The following is a 21,036-nucleotide window of genomic DNA, read 5'->3' on the forward strand; positions in this document are numbered from 1 at the left end:
ACACATGAAGCTGGGACAGCCGTACGTGGCTGGAAAATTTGCGGTGTGGGGGCAGAGACATGTGGCTAACTCAGGTAACCGGAAAGCCGGCTTTTATTCCTCCAGCGCATAACTTGCAATAGTTGTTTTTCCGTTTTTGGTTTGGTTTTTTCTTTTCTTTATTTGTATTTTTACTCCTGCCAAGTATGAGGCCAGGGAGGAGCAGGTTGTATGGCAGTGCTGCATATAAATACGCAGCCTGAGAAAACCCAGCAGATGTATTGAAGTTTTATTTAGATTACTTCGGGAACAGGCGAGTCCTGCATGTGGAGGGCAGGTGGGTGCACCTCTTGTATGACTCTTGTCCCTGAGCAGTGGGGTTCGAGACCCTGCTGGAAGGGACTTAAGCTGCCTGTCGTGGTGGTGGGGGCTTCACGGAGTTTGAAATGAAAGAGGCAGAGGTGCTGGTGGAAGTAATACGAGCTGAGTTGAGAGCACACTTCCAGAGCCATAAAACAGCGCTGCAGAGCTGTGTAAAGTCTAATGGCATCGGTTGCATAAGGACTGGGGTCAGAGTTCCCATCACCTGCTTGAATGCACCCTCTAGACAAGTTGGTCTCCAGATGATTCGTGCGGTACGTTGTAATCCTGTGGTCTTTACATGATAACGTAGCATGTGTGGAAGCTCGGTGAGGCATGGGAAGACTGGAAGGATTTGGGCAAGGACAGCTTTGAGCTACTTTCTATGCCCCTTCATTAACAGACACTGTCTGTGTGTATGCGTGTGTTCGCGTTTATGTGGGTATGCACTTCTCAGCATTTGAAACCCCACTGATTAACTTTTTAAAAGTTAATCAGGATTTAGTGTTAAGGGTCAGTCAGCGGAAAGTCGGTCTGTTCGCTGAGCTGCAGCAGCAGTTTCTGCCTCCGGCATGCAGTGAGCACCCGTCTTTCTGCACTTGTGAGTGCGTAGTTTACTGAATGCTGATTTTGTTTCTTCTTTTCCAGAAAAAGAGGAAGCTACTATAAATGGAGAAGATGAAAAAGAACGGAGAGACACCTATTTTGTGGAAACACCTTATGGCTACCAGCTAGACTTAGATTTTCTGAAGTACGTGGATGATATACAAAATGGAAATACCATTAAGAAACTAAATATACGAAAGGGGAGGAAAGCTGTACCAGCCTCAGTGGGTACCAAGAACTCTGGTGGCCGGTGCAGTGGCTGGACCTCCACAGAGTCTCTCTCTTCATCAAACAGTGATGAAAACAAGCAGTCTTCGGCAGCGAGGAGTCAAGTAACCTTGTCCGTCCCTGCAAAACCCTCAGTTTCCTTTGAAGTATCTCCTACCTACTTAACTGTCCCAGAGAATAAACAGCTTCCTCCTCCCTCCCCCCAGCCTCCTCGGCACAACCTCCTTGTAACAAAAACCCTCATGGAAACACGGAGGCGACTGGAGCAGGAGAGGATGATGCAGGTCACACCTGGAGATGTCCGCAGGCCTCGACTTTCCAGCTTTGGAGGTATGGGCTCCACAAGCTCCCTCCCCTCTTTTGTGGGATCCAGTGGGTACAGTCACATGTCTCAGCACCTGCAGAATGGGTATCAGGGGAACGGCGACTATGGCACCTGTTTCAGCTCCTCCTTGGGCAGTTCCATTCGTCACAGCCCCATGAGCTCGGGAATATCCACGCCGGTCACCAATGTGAGCCCGGTGCATCTGCAGCACATTAGGGAGCAAATGGCAGTTGCCCTCAAGCGTCTCAAGGAGCTTGAGGAACAAGTGAAGACTATTCCTGTGCTGCAGGTCAAAATTTCAGTGTTGCAGGAGGAGAAGAGGCACATGATGGCTGAGCTCAAAAACCACAGGAAAGCCACTCAAAACGACACATACGGTTTCAGAAAGCGATCCTACAGTGCAGGAAATGCAGAGCAGTGGGAACACATGTCTCAGGTGAGAAGAGGTGGAGAACTGTATATAGATTGTGAGGAAGAGATGGAGAGTGTGGAACAGAGCTCTCAGAGGATAGAGGAGTTCAGACAGCTGACTGCTGAGATGCAAGCCCTGGAGAAAAAAATCCAAGATAGCAACTATGAAAGTCCAGCAAACCTTCGGGTAAACAGAGAAAGTCTGGCAAAAGAAGCCCGATCTGTTGCTGTGGGTGCTGATGAGAACATGAACGATGTCATTATATACAACAGATCTGCAAGGCAACACAAAGAAGTAGCTGTGGGAACAGAGAAAGAAATGAGGGAGTGTGGAGTTGGGGTGACAGAGGCCATGTTCGGATTGTCTACAGAGGCTGAGAAAGAGATAGAGCTTCAGCAGCAGACCATTGAAGCCCTTAAGGAGAAGATTTACCGACTAGAGGTTCAGTTGAAGGAAACCACCCATGACAGGGAAATGACCAAATTAAAACAGGAGTTGCAGGCAGCTGGGTCTAGAAAAAAGGTGGATAAAGCCATGATGGCTCAGCCCCATGTTGTCAGTAGGATGGTGGAGGCTGTCATACAAACGAGAGACCAAATGGTGGGAGACCATGTGGAGGTTGCTGATTCGTCAGTGGGAAACCATCTGCAGATGAGTAGCATCGGCACCTCCTGCAGACCCGCCACGCGGAGCGCAGCTGCGGGCCCCGAGCTCCTGATGAGCCGATGGCTGGTGAGGGAGAAGGCAGAGGTGCAAGATCAGGGTACAGAGAGGTCCATGGAGCTGCATGATAAGTCAGTGGGCACAGAGACAAGCGTCTGTGAGACAGGTGTCAACACAGAGGAGCTGGCGGAGGGGCCGAGCCCTTGCCAGATGGCACGGGCGGTTGGAGCGGTGAGGTCTGTGGGCTGCGGGGACTGCTCGGTGAACGTGGTGGTTTGTGTGCCCAAGGAACACGTGTCCCGTGAAACAGTCACAGAGGCTGTACCCAGGGCAGAGGCGATGGTGATGGCCATGCCTTCCACAGCTAGCCAGCAAACCAGCACTGCTTTGGAGATGGTGAGCCAGTACACCAGCACAGAGGTGGCCTGCCTGGTGGACTGTGGGACTAACACCACTCTGAGCAGCTGTGATAAGCAGACCAGCACGGACAGTGTGGAGTTGCGGAGTGTGGCTGTAGGGGATGGCCGGGTGAAGGACATACACGTGTCTACTAAGATGCGTTCGGTTGGAGTCGGCACCGTGCTCTCTAGCCACCCTGGCTTTGAAAAGCCTTCTGCAATAAAAACCAAAGACTGTGGCACTGGACAGATAAGTGTTTATGAGAACTACTTGGTTGGTCTGAAAATGAGGAGCATCGCCTGTGGACCCCCTCCATTGCCGGTTGTCCCGACTGGCACCAGGAGCATAGGTGTTGGGGGAGAGTCTGTGTGCGACCCAGTCAGTGGTCAGTTGGAGAGCCCTCTGCCTCCGCCTGAGCTGAGGACAGGCTTGGATCACTACATTGAACGTGTGCAGAAGCTGCTGCAGGAACAGCAGATGCTGCTTGCTGAAAATCACTGTGAATTGGCAGAAGCCTTTGGGGAGCCCCACTCCCAGATTGGATCTCTGAATTCACAGCTCATCAGCACCCTCACCTCCATCAACTCTGTCATGAAATACGCCAGTACGGAGGAGCTGCGGAGCCTGGACCTTCAGAAGCAGTGCATGGAGAGAAGTTCCCCGTCAGGTAAGCCCAGAGTCCGGGCACACGTCTGGTACATGGGCCGGCTCTTCTGCAGGGCTGCAGGTCAGTTGCCTACTAGGCTCTCGCTTAGTCTGGAAGCCGCTGTGTTGTAGCCCTCCCCAAGGAAGCACAGAGCATTGTTGTTGAATGTACCCATTGGGTATTCTGTCCAGCCCATCACTGGTAGCTGAAAAACCACAGGTGGTTTTATCTCTCCCAGTCCAGCAGGCTCTGAAGGTCCTGATGATGATGGTGCCATGGCTCTGACCATGCAAGAAAGGTGTCTAAAATTATGAAGGGTTTAACCACTGTGCAACATGCTGACTTCATTTTATAACTTTAGGAGTATTTGAGGTTAATGCCCATGGGTTTGGAATTTTAAACTTGGCATGCATGTTTTTAAAAACAGCAGTGTCAGATTGGATGGAGCTGAAAGTCACATACAGTGTCTGTATCAAACTGACTTGTTTCCACAGACCTTTCCCTGGATTTCATAGTGTTTCTTCCATTGCCTTTGTTCCTTGTGCTGCTCAGACAGAGACCTGTGGGGTGCTTTCCCCATTCCAGCAGGGCTGATTGCTTTATAATAGGCAACTCCAGAGAGCTTCACAGAAACCACATCTTGGGCTTTCTCTGTTCCAGTAACTGTTTGTCGTAATCCCTAATTACAACCTCGTGTTTGAAAGGCATAATTACTGCTGGAGGTTTTGGTGACACTCAGGAAAGGCAAGAATCAGGATTTAAATACTCCTTGCCTTTTATTTATTAATTTTAAAGTATACACAATTAGTTTGAGGGATTTCTTTATTCCCTGGGGTAGAGTTGATTACTTTTTAATTTTTTTTTTAATGTGTCTGATAGTCTAGTTTAAAACTTAGCCATTTTTTTCTGGTACCTTACTGGTGAATCCAACCACATTACTATTAAATTTATAAATGGTGGCTTCCTGGAAACCAATATGTAATGCCTGGCAGTGGCTGTTAGATACTTCTTTCTTGCTCCTGCCATACAGTGACTGAAAGAAGAGGTTAAGGAGAAGGGAAAAACTGGTGCAAATGCATCTGTATTGTAGATGCTGAATTGGGACAAAAGCCCTGAGTAAGTACTATGTAATGTCAGCAGAATGTCATTGGCTAATCCAGATAACTATATAAAGCTCTTGCAGCTTGCTTACTGTCTTAAAATTTACCTATTTTTTTTTTAAATGCAGCTTGGTAAATCTGATTGTTTTCAGTGTTTATGTGCTAAATAGAATCATCCATTTAATGAGCTGAGGTAAAATGTTTAGGTTCCCATAGTGAAGGAATAAGCAACATTTATGTAGCAGTAAGGAAAATATATGATATTCTGTCTGCATACATGCAATATGGTACTATATAAGCAATGTTTTTATATTTCTGGTATGCACTTTATATTCTAGTCTTCTTACAAGTAGTGATACAATAATAGTAAGGGTATCTAGCAGACATCAAAAGTGTCTGTGAAAACAGTGAACCAGAGTTATCACTAGCTGTAAATCCTTAATTCCTTTCCCAGCTTTTACTGCACAGTATCAAATTTGTAGTCTAGAGGCTTGAAAGTATTTAGACACAGGTGGAGAAATAGATCATATTTACTAAAAATGTTAATACTTGGATTCAGATTTCACATTCCTGATAAAATTATTCTGGAATAATTTTATTTTAGCTTGTAATGCCATTATCTTCAGCTGTGGATGATGAGTGTAAAATTTCTTTATTTTTAGTCCCTGGTGAGAACTACATGCCTGGACTGCATACATAAATCAAGCTATGGGCTGTAACAGTTTAGACCCACAGAGAACTGGAGTGGAAAAGAGGTCTTAAGCCTGAAATGTTACCCCATCTCTTCCTATTTATTTTGAAAATACTGCCTTTAATACATTTATCTGCTGGTCCTTCTGCCTGTTCCTGCAGTTTTACAGATCATGTGATACATATTTCTGTAGAAAGATTTTTTGCTGAATGAAGCACTAACTTGAATAATTCTGTAATCACTGAACTAATAAAGCCTTTTTTTTCCCCATGCATCAGTATCTCATGATAGCTTATGAGCTCTTAATAAGTCCTTCCTCACATTTAGTTCTCTCGGATGTAGCTTTTCAGGTGTTGTGTGTGTCAACTCAGCCAGTGCCCCTTTCTCCATGCCTGGAATCTCAGACTGATTTCTGTAAAACCTGTGTAAACACAAAAAGCCTTCAGAGCACTGAGTCTCTATTCCAGTTCAGTTCAAATAAGCAATCGAGTTTAAGTTATTGAGAGAAGTGTGACCTCACAAGCCTCATTTTCTTAGAAAAACGGTGAAAATAGAGGCAGAAGCATCTGGTTTCCAATTAGCATCAGTAGCATCATCTTTAATGCTTTATTCAAAGAGCATTCTTAGGAAGCATCTCTTAGAGGCCAGTTTCTTTTAGGGCAAAAATACCTGAGCTGGCTTTGAGGCATGTGGTTTGGGTACCAGTTTGCCATGCTAATGGCTCAGTGTTCTACGCTGCTTCTGAGGTAGCACGTTAGTCAAGTTCTCAGCTTTGCAGATTTTTCTGCCTGTTGTTGCTGGGGAGATGGGGTGTGCTGCAGGGGCCTCTGCCATCTCACCCTCCCTCACACAGCTTATGGCGGGTGATGGAGACGCAGGCAGGAAAGCTGGAGCCCGCTGAGCAGGACAGAGGCTGGCAGTTTTCATCCCTAGACACCTTAGACCTCTCAGATGATCTATGAACCAAGTCTATTAGCACTTGGTATTTTGCTTGCTGTGAAATAATCACCTTCCATTCTGTAACTTGGCAACTCCTATTTACATATGTACTGTCTTTCAGAAGCCCTAGTGACCTGAGGGAATTCAGACCTACTGGCCAGATGAGAGCATTTCCACTCTGCAAAGTCATGTTAGCTGCCGTTGGCAGCCTGTGTGTCCAGCTTAACCATATGGATGTGGGTCATAAGCCTAGATGCTAATTGATCCATATTCTTAGACCAGACAGCGTATAGGAAGCCTAAAGGGAGATGAGTGCATTAATCTCCTCTGTTTGTTGTACTGTATTTTTAAAGAAGTTTCAGGATGTTAGATTTGAATGCTCGTATGATGTGTTTTGTAAGATACCTGCCAGAAGCCTAAAGTCACTTGTGCGGGTCCTAATTACATGGACTTTTTACAAGTCTTGTAGGTGGATGTCTTTCAGTGGCAGGGAGTTTTTGAGAATGGTATTTAAAAACAACAGATCTGCCATGCCCTAAAAAACTACCTGAGCACATTTGACCTGAAAATGCATGGCTATTTTGCCTCAGTGATCTTTAGGTATCAGTTTTACAGTTGCTTTTTAGAACAATCCAACTGAGCGTCCCAGTGGAAGTATTACACTAATGAATCATCATGAGGAAGGAGGCAGCTTCTTAAGTTAAAACTTTAGGGAGTGAAAGAAAGTAGGAAGCAAGTAGTGTCAGAAAGTCTTGAGGGTAAGGACATCTTGATGTGCCATCTGGTGGAAAGATCTTCCAAGGTTCTAAACTTCTAAGTTTAACCAGAGCTGGGGAAGCAGGCTGAGGGACAATGGAAAGACCGAAAGAATGATGGTGATGTGAGAAGGCCCTGGTTCTCCCAAATCAGTGTGTAGGACTAATGAGGTAGTGTGGACATGGTCATCTTTTCCTGTGTTGTCAGTTATAATGCAGGAAATAGGAGAAAGCCGTTTTTCTTTACAGGTCTTGTGTTTGGCAGCCCTTTCTCTTGAATACTTTGTAGTTTGACAGGTTAGCAACTTCTTTCCTGGCAGCATGGACCACGCCATTGCAGTTGAAGACTTGGGGCTTGCCTGAGGCTCGGAAGCCTGTGCTGATGTGGCACAGGTATGGTGGTGATTGTGTGAAGCTGTGGGTTGCTACAAATTGTGGTGGTTGTACCTATGTCTTAGGCAAGTGGAGGAAGCCCTAAGCTCCAACTCTGCCATGGATGCATGCCTTTATCAGCAGATTAAGCTTCTGTACAGATGTTCCTTCTTGTGTAACAAACAGGATCCATCCATCAGTCTGCTGGGAAGAAGGTGACTGACATATGTGAAGCATTTTCCACATTCTCTGGAAGGTAGTGCATCTGCAGCCATGCAGTTGGTCCCACTTACGTGCCACATGAGTACTGTTTATTTACATGTGTCTGGCTGGTGTTTCAGGGAACACAGTGCCTCCTCTGCATGTTTCATGTGGCAGGTGGTTTCTGCTAGTTGTGACAATATGGAAAGCGCAAATGGGAATGCCATTTAAAAATGGTACTAACCTCTCTATTAGGAGCTAGGGTGTTTAGCAGGGTTTTCTCGGTTTTAAATATCCATCCAGTTATATCAGAAGAAGAGCAGAGACCTGGTCAGTGACTGCCCTATAAAGACATTATTTGAATTAAATTCCCTAAACCTCTTCAGAGAAGTTTGATACACCTTCCCTGGTCCTATGTTAGCACAAGCTTTTTACTGTTGTCATTATTAGCATTACAATATTTGCTGGTTTGGTTCTCTGGTAGCACACTACATGCAGTGTTTGAATCTAAAAGCTGCTCTGTCTCCAGGCTTCTGCTTCAGTTAGCAAAGAGCATAATTTGCCACAGTGTAGATTATTTTTCTCTTCAAATTTATTGCTGCTTAGAGAGTGGCAAGCTGCAGCCTGCTAGGCTGTCTGTTAGATAGAGCCCCAGTTCTCTCCCTGTGCTGTGGCACAGGGATAAAATGTTCAGGCACTGAGCTCTGTTTGGAGTTCAGCTCCCATGGTAACAGGCACATCTATGAATACTTAATGGCTAGAGATGCCCATTTTTCCCAAGGAAGTACTGTCATATTTCAGCAACAATAAAGCTTCATCTGAGAAAATCAAATCCTCTGAACGAGAAAGAAAGAAGTTCTCTGAGCTGACCTTCCTGCTGTGCCCAGCATCGTGAGATACTGTGATCCACCCCTCATCAGGAAAATGAAGGATGGCTCTCACCAAGCTTCACACACAGTTGTCTAGGAAAAGAGAGTGTTTCATAAATAAGATGATTAGCTGACTCAAAGATGTGTGATCTTTTCTGGTCAGTCATGTTTAAGGAAAGGAATTGGTTTTAATTTCCAGTTTCAACAAACTGGACTCACAATCCAATTTGGGGATAGAAAGCAGCTTCTCAGCACAGAGAAAACAGCTAAAGAGAGAGTGAAAATGAGATTGTTCTTGTAGTCCTCTTACTACAGCCCTCATCCTATTAGAAGGAGTGTTTTGCCTGGAGCTGAATGGTAGTTCAACATCTACCTATGCCTGGGCCCCAAGAGAATCTGCCTTCTGTCAGTGTATTGTATAAAAAGCCCACATGTGGCAATTTTTTGTTTTGAACTTTTCAATTCACTGACTTTTAACCTGGAATGGCTCAATAGTACCTTTTAAAATGCAACTACGCTCTAGTCTTCTGAAGGTACTGAATTTATCGGTTGGGTGGGTTACTATCAATCTTCGTAAATGTTTAAACATAACATGTTTGCTCATCACTGCCTTTTTATTTACCTTAGGAAAATGGGTTTTTTTCTTCCAACAGTTCTGAAAAATAGACCAAATTGAAAGCGGATTAAAATTATTTGTATTAAAAAAATAACTTTTTAGGCATGAAGATTTAAAACCACTGGAGGAGACTTTGAGTGCTTCAGTCAAAATAATTTTGTAATGAGCTTATTTCTGCTGTGAAGAAATCATGCAGTGTGAAAGAGAAGTATTTCCTTGCTAGGTATGCTCCAGACGATATTTGTGCACTGTCTTTAGTGGGGAATGTATAGATTGTATCACTGACCATTATAAACATACTGTGCAAATAAATGCTTGCACTGACTACCAACATGTTAAAAATAAAATCTTTATGCAGCTACCACATAGTAATAAGCTCGTGCGCTTTTTTAAGCTAGAAGCCTGTGATGTTCCAGCCAGAGCTAGGTTCTCATCCTGATGCTATTTAATCCCCCGGCCTTGTCTGCACTTCTCTTGGTTTCCAGTGGGATAAAAGTATTGTCAAGCTAAATTGTTTTTATAATAATACTTAGGTTTGCTTCCATCAAACTAAATGGAAATTTTTCAAAAGCGGGTGAAGGCCAGACTTCTGTTACCATGAGTTCACTGCAAATTCAGAATAATCTATTGAGTCCCCTGAACCAGCTAACAGCATGACTACTTGTGCTGTCATAAATGTGAGGGAAGGTCTGCAGTTAGGAAGGAAAATTGCATCTTAGTAACAGTAGACAGATTTTATAGGTTCCAGAAATAGCATGGGTAACTGCTGCTTCTCTGTAGCAGTTTTGCTGTCACCCTGATTTCAATCTGTGAGATTTTCAAAAGAAACACAAGTGATTTATGAGAGGAGGTTCCTTCTAAAAAATTAAAAATAGGCGCTCTCATTCCTTCAAACCACTGGAGCTAAACCACTGAGGGTGCTTCAGTCACTTGTTTCCCTCTTAAACTGATGAGAGCAGCTTTCTGCGTGTGTTCATGTACAGTTGAAGTCAGCAAGTTTTTTTGTTTTGTTCTGTCATACTTTTGCCTGTAAATTACTCCTGAACTTTTCCAAAATCCCGCACTACGTTGCAAAATACATTAGAAGTTCTTAATAGCTCCCTGCTGTAGTTTGCTATTCCTTATCAATACTTAGAAACTTACATCAAGTTTGCAGTATTTGCCTGGAACAGTAAACTAAGGAATATCATCAGGGGAAGTCTGCCTGAGGGCTTCTGTCTGGAGGCAGTGCCTGACTAAGTATTAACCTGTTGGCGAATTTGCTGTTGGTGTTGTGCTTCGTGACCTGGAGAAGGATTCTGCTCAACCATACTTGAGACCTCTCTGAAGTGAGAGGAAGAGTCTTATTTTAAGATCTGTGTAGACTGGTGGTGATCTTCAGCCAGGGTTTCATTTCCATGCTGGAGAGTTGTGCACTGCCTCCAGCCCCAACAGTGGCCCTGCAGTTCTGTTGGAGGAAGAAGGAACTCCTCTCATTCAGCTTTTTGGTTTGCACAGCAGTAGATTAATCTGTTAAATCATTGACCATAATGTTGGGTGGCACAGCTCCTTCCTCTGTCTGTTTTTCTGTGGTTAAACTCGGTGCTCTCCAAGTGTCTTTATGTTGGCTGTCTTGAAAAGGGGAAGGCCTGGGACCTGATATTAAATGCTAGTTTACAGCTTGCAGCATTAATGCTGAGTTAAGCCCAAAGCTCTCTTCCCCTCATCATTGGGTACTGTACATGCAGTAAGTGTAGACATCTAAGAGCTTTGCAGGGAGAATGAGTGCTCTGACTGATTTGCCTAATGCACACTTGTTGTCTCCTTGCCCTCGAGTCTTGATGTAATCCTCTTTTGTCAGGGGCCAGCTGAGCAGAACCCTTTTTTTCTTCATTAGAAGGCACGGACATCATGCTCTATATCCTGAATTCAGTGTGGTGCTTCTCAGCCAATGATGCATGAACCATAAGAGAGAACCTACTGAGATCTTGTTGCATTGGAGGCAGGTTGAAGAAGGGCTGTGAGTCAGGGGAGAGAAGTCTACTACTGTCATCCTTTCTCTCTCTCTTAGCCTGCAGCTCCCTCCCCTGCCTGTCCCAGGGCAGGAGGGAGACACCTGGAGAAATGGAGGCTTGGGCTTCAGGGGGATGAAAAGGGTGCACCAGGTGCTGCTGCTGGTTCACATCAGGCTGGAGCCCCACGCAGCCCTGCCAGAGTCCTGCCCTCAGCTCTGGCATGCACAAGCCCACCTGCCCCTCCAGACACGCCTTAGTTGTCACAGCTGCTTTTGTAGGAGAACTGTGATGTCTGGCAGAGGATGCAGACAGTTCTGCTGAAAGCAAACCTGGGCATCTTTGGAATCTTTGCATATCCCTGATGCTTCAAAGTAGGTTTCCTCCACTCCTTCCCATGTCCTCAGAGGCCAGTCTGGAGCAGAAGGGGTGACCTGGTAAAACCAGCCCAGGCAGCCACCACCAGCTGCAGCTGGAAGTAGTTACACTCTTTAATTGTACCTGTTACCACTCCAAGCAAGCAGATAGACAGTTCGCTTGTTTTTCAGTTAAGGGAGTTTAAAAATCATTGGTTTTGGCTTGGTGCTCCATCACCTTGGCAGCCCTCTTCTCCTCAGCTGTTGGATGAGGGATGATGCTTGCTGTTGGGCAGAGACTCGACCAAAGTCAGTCAGTGCTGCAAAGTGGGGAGTGGGGGGGGAGCAAGGTCAGGACTTCCCTCTTGCTTTTCATGGGTGCCCAAGTGCTCAGACATGTTTCCAGAAGAGTTGCTGCTACCCAGGGGGCCCTGAGAGGCTGCTGCCTTCTTACACACACACACAAACACACACGTTTCACTTTTTAAGAAAAAGCTTTTTTGCTGTGCTTGTAGTGACATGACTGTCGATACCCTGCTGCATGCCTTTCCCTGCAGACAGCTTCCCCTGTATGTTGGAGAAGCTATAAGTAGTGGTGGAACTGGGCAATAGGTCTCACGGCTGAAGAAGGTACCCTGAGAAATGCATGCGGGGTGAGGCTTGGTTAGTAACTCAGAGACTTGGGTGGGAATGGGAACAAAAAAGAGGAAGCTGCTGGGAAGTGACAGTATTTGGAAAAATCAGCTTCATTATGTCCTGTTGTAGGAAAAATTCACTGAGGTGAAGTAACAAGGGGGAAAGGCAGTCTAACAAGAACAGCTTGCTAGACAGAGATGTAGCTATGTGTCTAAAAATTAGGGTTTGGAATTTACCTTACTACAGTGTGTTAGCACCCTGTGCAGTGCTGCTCGTATTTGAATGAGGAGGCTGTGCCTTAATTCTTGATAAATACAAAGGCAAAAAATAATACGGAGGCACACATCATGGGTGCAAGGAGAGAGTGAAAGAAAAAAAGTGATAGAGTTTAAAGCAATTTAAACTTTAGCTTTTTTTTCCCTTGAAGGCTAACAAGATCACTTAGGGAGGCATACGTGTGTAAAAAAACACTCAGTGTGTTGCACAAACAAAAGTATTTGTGCAGATTTGTAGAGCAGTTGTAATAGCACAGCTGGAGTAACTCCAGGGGAATCTGTAAAAGTCTGTGCGTAATTAGCACTGCCTTTTAAGTACACAAAGGGAAAAAGTGAGTGAATGCCAGCAAATCAGTGAGGGAAAAAAGTATAACCCAAACATTTGGAATTTGATTTAAATACAGCTACTAGCTCAGTACAATTCTGTCCAAAAAAAAGAAAAAAAAAAGAAATGTAGTGTGTGGGAGTTCATTGCAGTTGTCTCAGTAACTGGGCAAAGCACAAAGCTTTCAGAATTAGCTAGAGTACTGGGAAAAAAGGAAGATTTCCTGAAAAATTTCTGCTTTCATGGAAAATGACATTTTTTAAAAAACAAGTACCATAAAAAGGTTACTGTTATTGCAGCAGGAACCCTGCAGAGCCTGTGAATGTGCTGTGCTCTTCAGGCTTGTCATCGAGGAGCAGCTCAGTGAGCCCACCCTGAGCCAGGGTGGCAGGAGCTGGGGTCACTACTCATACTGAAAGAGAAGGAAAAGGAAGGACTATTCCTTTCATGCATTTTTAAAGCCAGTATCTTTATAGATTGTCCTTGTATTGTATGTCTTTATCAAAAGAAAAACTCATGGCCATTTTTTTGCATTTTCTGAAAGCAGTTACAGTCTTTTTCCTATTAGCTTCTCAGAAAAGAGTATTTTAAAGCACAAGCAGTACCCTTTTTTTTCCAGCTTGGATTTTTTTCTGTTGATCACAGTATTGATGGAAATATTTTCATTTGACTCCTCTGTGACGCCTACTGTCTTCTTTGGCAGGTGCTACTTTGGAGTACATCCCTCATGGCCAACTTGCAAACACACATTTAACTTCAAATTTGCGAACGCTGAAATTGGAGCAGGACACTGTGCCCACTCAGGAGGAGAAGACGACTCCCCTGGTGGAAGCTGCTCGGGGAAGGAAGTCTTTTTCTTCTCAGGATAAAGCTCTCACTCCAATTAACCTGACGGATGATCAGCTTGCCTCAGGTCTCTATGGTAATAACTGGCTCACATTCACCTTTCGTCATGCTGGTGGAGTCTGAATATGAAATACAGTTAAAGAAGGTTCTCAATATTCTCAGAAAAGCAAAAGCAAGAAAAGAGGCAGCTAAGGAGAAAGTCACAGTGTGAGACCCTGTGTCTGCACGTAGTGGTTAGGTTTTAAATGGCAGATTGTAGCGCATCAGTGAAATGCCATTTAGTGTTTTCATAAGAAAAATCTACTGAAAGATAAAGGGTTAATATTTTTTTTTTAAATACTTAAATTTTTATGCATGTTTTACCTGTCTTATGCATCAAGATTGGTTTAAAAGTTGTTTCATTGAATACTAAATCTGAAAGACCTTCCTTGACTGAGTCTACCCACCCTGTTGAATAGTTTTTTAAATATGCTGTCTATATTGTTAAACATGCTGTCTGTATTAATGTGTTCATTTTGGCAAGGAGCTGCTGCTCTCTGACACTAAGAATTAAGATTTTGTTAACAGAATAACCAATTTCAGTGTTAAAAGTTTTCACAAATAGCAAAGAAAAGCAAAAAGCCCGTGTCTTTTCTTGAAGTTTTCTAAAGCATCATGAAGATTAGCAGCATGTTGAAAGATGGGAAAGTTAGGCTTAACTAGTTCCCAGAGCTGATTTTGAAGCTGTTCTTCTGTATTTCCAATGTGCATGTCACACCATGACTGTATATACATAAATACTAGAAAACCCAGCTTCAGATGGTAAACTTAACAGAGAGCTGTTGAAAAATAGAGAGCTGTTTTGAAAAATCATCTAATGCTGCTGCATTCAAAGCACGGCTACGGATTTATACTGATAGAAGTGCTTTGTCTCCCTTTCTAACAGTATGTGCTAATAATGAGAACACACTCAAATCTATCATGAAGAAAAGGGATGGGAAGAAGGATTTGAGCAACACCAAGAAGAACCTGCAGTTTGTCGGCATTAATGGCGGGTAAGAGACCTGTCTCCAAAACATCTGTCACTGTAGCACTTCCACAGTGGGAAGAAGAGAAAGAACCCAGGAGAGCGTGCATGGGTTTGGCCTGTCCTTCAGGCTGGGGTGCAACTGCTGAGTGTAAGGATCAGAAGGAAGAATGGAACAGCTGAGCTCCTCTTAATCCTCTTGTGCTTGCAAGTCATATATGGCATCAGTCTCAAATACTTGAGATTTGCTGCCAGATTTAACACAGGAAAATGAAACACATGGGGACATTTCTCAGGCAATGCTTTAGTAAGGAAAACTTGTATATATCTTTGGCAGCTGACAAGCACAGCATTATACTATTAAACAATACAGCAAGAGATGCCATTGCCCTAGAATTAATTTTTCTGCCTTTGTGTTAAATAAATACAGAGACCTTCCTACACAAATACAGAGAACAGTATGGAAAATTGTCTTTTTTTAAAAAATATTACTTGCCTTTCGAGAATGTTGCAGAGACCTTTAAAATGGTTTCATTAAATTGTTTTTATATACCTTTCCTAGCCCTTTCCTTAGATTAGTTTTTCTTCAGTACAATTGCTTTGTGCAGTATGTAGCCTAAATACCTCACTTACCTAATCTCCTACATATTAGATAAAAATACCATTACATATAGTGAGGGAATTTCACTGTAGGTGTGTTAGCTTCCCTACTTATATCTGCCTAGTAAAGCAACAACACAACTTACTCTGAATAAAGTAATTTCATTTTGGGCATAAGGCAAGGTCTGACAAAATGTTAAGACTTATGTTTAAAAGAGGTTGGTCTTTTTTCATTAACACACTGTGTACATAATAATGACAGTGTCAGTTGCCAATAACACTGAGTGCAGTGAGTAGAAGAGGTCTCTTAGTAGAAAACAGAAGGACAAAGCTTTTGCAAGACATTTTTCCACTTGTGCCAGTGCAAGCAAGGTACTGACCACCGTGGAATGGCACTGAGCAAGCACCTCTGCCCCTCTGCATTCTCCCTGTAGGTATGAGACCACATCCAGCGACGACTCCAGCTCCGAGGAGAGTTCCTCCTCAGATTCGGAGGAGGAGTGCGAGGGCCACGAGTACCCCTGCGACCAGCACACAGAGGAAAAGCAGCCCACCCCCCATGCTGCAGAGGTCTGCGCCGTGGGGGCAGAGAAGGACAGTCCTCTCCCAGAGTGTGAGGCCGAGGAGGTGGAAATCAGAGAGAGGTAGGCTGCTCACCCTCTCCGGAGTCTGCCTCCAAGGAGGTCACCTCTGCCTCATGGCATGGAAGTATAAACAAAGACAGTGAAGGGATATCTTATAGAAAATGGGTTTGCCAGCATGCTAACCTGGAAAATTATGTAGGTGGAATAATAACAGTAAAAGAGCTAAAACAAAATTAATGTCATGTTTCACTGGAGATGTAGCTTAGCATCAAGTTATCTGTAATTGTCAGCTGTTAAATAAAAGAGATGCAGAAATTAATAATTAAGAGCTTGGAGGCCCTGGAGCTGTGTGTTTTGAAGAGCCCTGAGCTTACTGAGTACTGTAGCATAGCCTGTTATTTTACAGGTGGCATAAAAATACATGGGCAGTCTCTCAAAAGAGCTCTCTAATTTATATTTACACTAGCAAGGGGTGATTGGGAGGAAGAGCAGCAGACAGCTTAGATAGCCATGTGTATTTAAAGAGCATCTTCTTTTCAAGCTGACTGCTCTGGCAATGCCCTCCAAGGGGAAGAGGCAGGGCACATGGCCATGCATGGCCATGGTCTGTGCAGTGATGGAGAATTTCATTACTCTAGAAGCACTAGCAGTTGGCTTGTAACCCATGAGGGCTAAAATGCCCACCTTACACACATGAATGTGTTAGCTTCTCTGATTTTTGGGAGAATTTTCTGGAAAAATTGCCATTATCCTCTGTGCAGGTTGTAGGCAAGGATGGTTGGCTACAGCCTGGTATACATGTGGCACAGGCATTGACCTTATTTTTGAACTTTGTAATGACAAGGGAGTAGAAGTATAAAAGTTAAAGAGGGCTGGAGAAAAGAGAGTAGATTGCCAGAGTGGGTGGGATGAGACAGGCTAGTTCCAGTGAATGGGAGCTGGCAGGGAGGCGCCTCTTGAGCTCTTTCCCACTGCTTAATTCTGTTTCCATCACAACTATTGGCATTGCTCCTTGTTAATCAAGTAATCAAAGCACATAGCATATAATGTGTGCTCTGCAGTCATATAGCAGTAGGTGAGAATTTCCACTAGAAGGGTTGCCAAGTCTTAGAACACAAAAGTGATGTGTTTCCCACTCTTCATTCCTGTTGCTCTTCCCCCATTTGTCTCCATTCAGTGTGGAGGGAGTGTCGGTGAGAAGAGCTGCCAGCATGGTTTCTGCATGGTGGGAGCAGATGGCTTGCCTGGAAACTTTAATTCCCAGAGAACTTTCAGAAAAACTAATGTTTCTGTACTGAAATGCTAAGATGAAAATTGAAACATGCCATGTATTTTGCTGTCTCCCTCAGATACGAGCTAAGTGAAAAGATGCTTTCTGCCTGTAACCTGCTGAGAAACAACATTGATGACCCTAAGGCATTAACCAACAAAGACGTGGTAAGCAATACAGGTCATGCAACAGGAAAACTTCAGGGAAGGGTGACTTCTGGTTTTACCAGAAACCATAGTGGGTAGGCAGAAGAGGATTTCATTTTTCCTACAAGACTCACAAATCTCTTTCTATCAGGACACTTTCATCCAGAGAATATACCTGGTGTGCTTCAGTGTTGTCTCACGGCACATGCATAAAAATAGTAACATGAAAGTGCGGTTTCAACACAACCTGTGTGTTCCTGTGTTATTCCTGTGGGTGTTTTGGTTTAGCACTGCTTTGGGCAGCTCTCAGGCCTCACATTAGGAGACTGCAGTGGGTGAGGAGCCTGTTGCTTCCTATGACAAAACCTCAGAGTCTGTTCTGAAACACTAGGTGATCTTCCTTCTAAGCACAGGGATGCTGCTTGTCTTGTTTACTGCATTGGTGGTTTTTATCAGTGCTGCAGAGAGTAAGGAGGATTCGTTGTTAATACTTAAATACTCAAGTCTCAAGAAACAAAATGGTATTTGCCTTATTGGAAATGCTTCATAGAGAGATTTCCTGTGCTACTCTGTGAGGGCAGTCTGAAAGCAAAGGAACACTTAGCTTAATGATACGAAATTGAGTTTTGCATTTGTTACACTTGTGCATATAAAAGGCAACAGTTCACTGTCATTGTCCTCTACTATAGAGCATCTGCAACTTCTTAAAGACAATAATGTTGTCTGTATGACACAGTAGTATTGTCTGTGTCCAGTTCTGACATCTGTGGTCCAGGGAATGTTTTGAAAGGTTGTTTCATACAGTTGTGACAGATAGTTTTTAATCCTGTGTTTGTCCTTCAGGAGTAGGTTAGGCATTCAAACAACAAATGATTTAGGCCCTCTTGGAGTTGAAAGTGTCAAAAGTGGCATAACCACATGATGATCTCTGCCTTGGAAGTGTAATTTGAATTTACGTTTTTCTTTCTTGTGCCTAAAGTGTTTTTCAGCATAAATAGTGCTTTGTAGGTGGAAGCTGCACACTAATCAGCTCTTGTCCTCTGTCTGTCTGCTTATACAGAAGTCTCGTCCAAACAGTTTAAATGTCAGTATAGCTAAGGATCTGTATAAGTTGTCGCAACCTCTTCCAACATATTCAGCTCTTGTAGCTGTGGTTTACACCAGAAAAAGCTGTGGAATGCACCTTTTTGAATGTGATAGATTAATGGAATTTAAGAAGTGTGTTGTTTATTTAATAATGTGTGTGATAAGTGACTAATAATAGTTTCTTAGTGGTATTTTGCACTCAGTACTGCCTAAATTAATAATAAAAAATACTCTATTGTGTCAGTTTATGGGCACTTTTGTGTTTCAATTCCCCATGTTCACAAAATACATACATCACATTATAGTAGCACTGATGTAAAATATTCTGTAAATGTGTTTATGTAGTACAGATATATATGTAGTACTGGTGTGTGTAGAATATTTTCTCTTTACCAGACACAGGCCACCTATAGAGCTACCGGTGTGTTTTCCCTAGAGGCTAGATAAACTTTCTGAATATTGTCTCTGCAAAATTCCCCTTGAATTTACTGGCCACCTTGTAGGTGAGGAGATATGGTGGTCCTTCCAGTCAGTCTCAAAGTCAGAACTGGTGGTGACTGTGGGAGCCTTCTTGGCTGACAGTGAGATCTGCTCTACCTACCTTGTCACAACAGACAGGTCACCTAGTCCTCCAGTCTCAGTCCATGCCAATGGGAAAGTTTGTCCTGAATGTGTAGCCCGCGTCTTCTCATTGAAACTGAAATCTCATTACTGCAGCCAGCCAGCCCTCAGGTGAAGAACGGGTTCTTTCTTTTTTTTCTTTTTTCTGCAACAGATGTTACAGGGTTTCTTTCCCCAGCAGTTCTTCCAGCAGAGCATCTCCAGTCCTTCCTGTCTGTCCAGTAGGTCAGATTTCCTTGACTTCGGTTCATCCTTGCTGCTTATCTTCGAAACTGTTTCAACCAAATATTTTGTGTTATTCAGTGATCAGACCAGAAAAAGGAGTCCACCTGTTGTCTTCACAGTACTAGGCAGAAGGAAGGGACTGCATCACATGCCATGCAAGCTATAAATCTGTTTATTCACCCCAAAACAGTATTTACCTTTTACATTACAGTGTGATGTTGTTGTCTTGGGTTCAGTTTGTAATCATCTGTAATGCTCTGCTCTTCTTCTTCAGAACTGCTGTCCAGCCAGTTCTCATACACTTTGTGCATTTGATAATTTGTGCCTCGGAACTGGGCCTAATTGACTTAGCATGCTGTTTAAGTCCAGTGAGAAAGTCTTGAGTTTATCAGTGATTCATAAGCTTAGTTAAGTATGTGATGGAAATCGTTATGCAACTCTTTTTTTCTGTTCACCAGTATTTGATAACCATTAATTCTGGGAGTATTCTCATCCTAAAATTCTGTGCCCTCAGAGGTGAACCATTCCTGAAAGTCAGGTGAAGTGAGAGGAAGTAAACAACTGGTGTTTTAAAGTGGGCTGTAGTCAGAGGGGAAGCTTCAGTCTGTACATCTTGTTTGTGTGTTGAACACTTTCTTCCCACATTGGACTAAAAAAGGCTTGACCTGCATTGCTGACTTGTGGGATGGAAAATCCTTTAAATAGATTGTCCATATGTAAATTTTTCTGTCTTGGTTTCGGCAGAGGTTTTGTTTAAATACCATCCAGCATGAATGGTTTCGTGTCTCAAGTCAGAAGTCAGCTGTCCCTGAAATGGTTGGAGACTACATAACTGCTTTTGAAGAGATTTCTCCTGCTGTCCTCAGACATATCATCAACATGGCAGATGGAAACGGCAACACAGCTCTGCATTACAGTGTCTCACATTCTAACTTCGAAATTGTGAAGCTTCTTCTGGATGCAAGTAGGTTTGCTTTTTTTTTTTTTTTTTAATTACTCTTGGGTTTGCAATTCTCATGGGTGAATCCTTGATGGGCTAGAGGTCAAGTCTGGTCTTCTTCCAGCAGGCGTTCTAACTGTTAACTGTTACATGGTGGCTCACTTAGGTGGTCTAGAATCTTTGTTTCTAGTACTAGCTTTGGAGGTGATGCTTCTTGAAGAAGTTAAAAAAACACTTAAGTGAATTATATACAGAGTTGAGATAGGTAGATTCCTGACTCTTGGACTGTAGTCCCAAGTTCAGCAGCACCAGCCTCCAGCAGTTTTCTTGGGAGGCAGCACAGCTGCTGCTCAGCACTCTGTAGGGTGCTGATGGAGGAAGATGCATTGAAGTACACCTCAATACCTATCTTGAACATGCAAACTAGTCTAGCTTTATCTAGAGCAGTGCAGAAGCTTTTTCTGGCCACCACATGTGCTGCTTTCCTGAGAAACTGGAGCAATATGGCATTCTGTCTCAGAAGAGCCTTTTCCTAGTCCATAAGCAATGTGATGCTGCTTCATGTAGTTGCTTTTGTTGCTTCCTTTTCTTGATCCCCTTGAAACACACATGCAGAGAGAGTAGTGGCAAAGGGGAGAGTCTGGAGCATCTGCTCCCCACATGCAGTGTGCCAGATGGCATCCAGCAGAAGGTATCACACACTGAAACTGGTCCCAGGCTGGATGTTTAATCTGTTTAATCCTGGTTTTGCTCCCTGAGTGAAGTTTGTTTTTCTAAACTAGTTGAAAAACCTGTCACAGTTGGTTGTGAAAGCTTAACTAGGCCAGTGACATGTCTGGAGTGTAAGCCAAGCAATATTAATAAATCCAGAAGGGTAGCATCAGATAAACAAGGATATTAATGATACAAATCTCAGCTTTGATAACCTAGCACATGTGTCACACATGGAGAGACTTCCTCAGCCGGAA

At 43.5% G+C, this 21,036-nt stretch overlaps 1 protein-coding gene across 2 annotated transcripts in view; it reads left to right on the forward strand.

Annotated features, from left to right (window-relative positions):
* KANK1 (KN motif and ankyrin repeat domains 1) overlaps nucleotides 1–21,036 on the forward strand; it is a 120,074-nt gene that overhangs the window by 92,427 nt on the left and 6,611 nt on the right. The window contains exons 1-7 of one of the 2 annotated variants that reach the window (XM_008638626.2): nucleotides 5–74; nucleotides 988–3,639; nucleotides 13,448–13,666; nucleotides 14,516–14,624; nucleotides 15,631–15,840; nucleotides 17,130–17,217; nucleotides 19,873–20,092. In XM_008638626.2, the coding sequence (XP_008636848.2) occupies nucleotides 5–74; nucleotides 988–3,639; nucleotides 13,448–13,666; nucleotides 14,516–14,624; nucleotides 15,631–15,840; nucleotides 17,130–17,217; nucleotides 19,873–20,092 (3,568 nt within the window). Of the gene's footprint in view, nucleotides 1–4; nucleotides 75–987; nucleotides 3,640–13,447; nucleotides 13,667–14,515; nucleotides 14,625–15,630; nucleotides 15,841–17,129; nucleotides 17,218–19,872; nucleotides 20,093–21,036 lie in introns of those variants that run through there. The other variant, XM_017740669.1, reaches the window with a different exon arrangement.

Source organism: Corvus brachyrhynchos, unplaced genomic scaffold (genome assembly GCF_000691975.1).
Source record: "Corvus brachyrhynchos isolate BGI_N302 unplaced genomic scaffold, ASM69197v1 scaffold467, whole genome shotgun sequence".
Lineage (NCBI taxonomy): Eukaryota > Metazoa > Chordata > Aves > Passeriformes > Corvidae > Corvus > Corvus brachyrhynchos.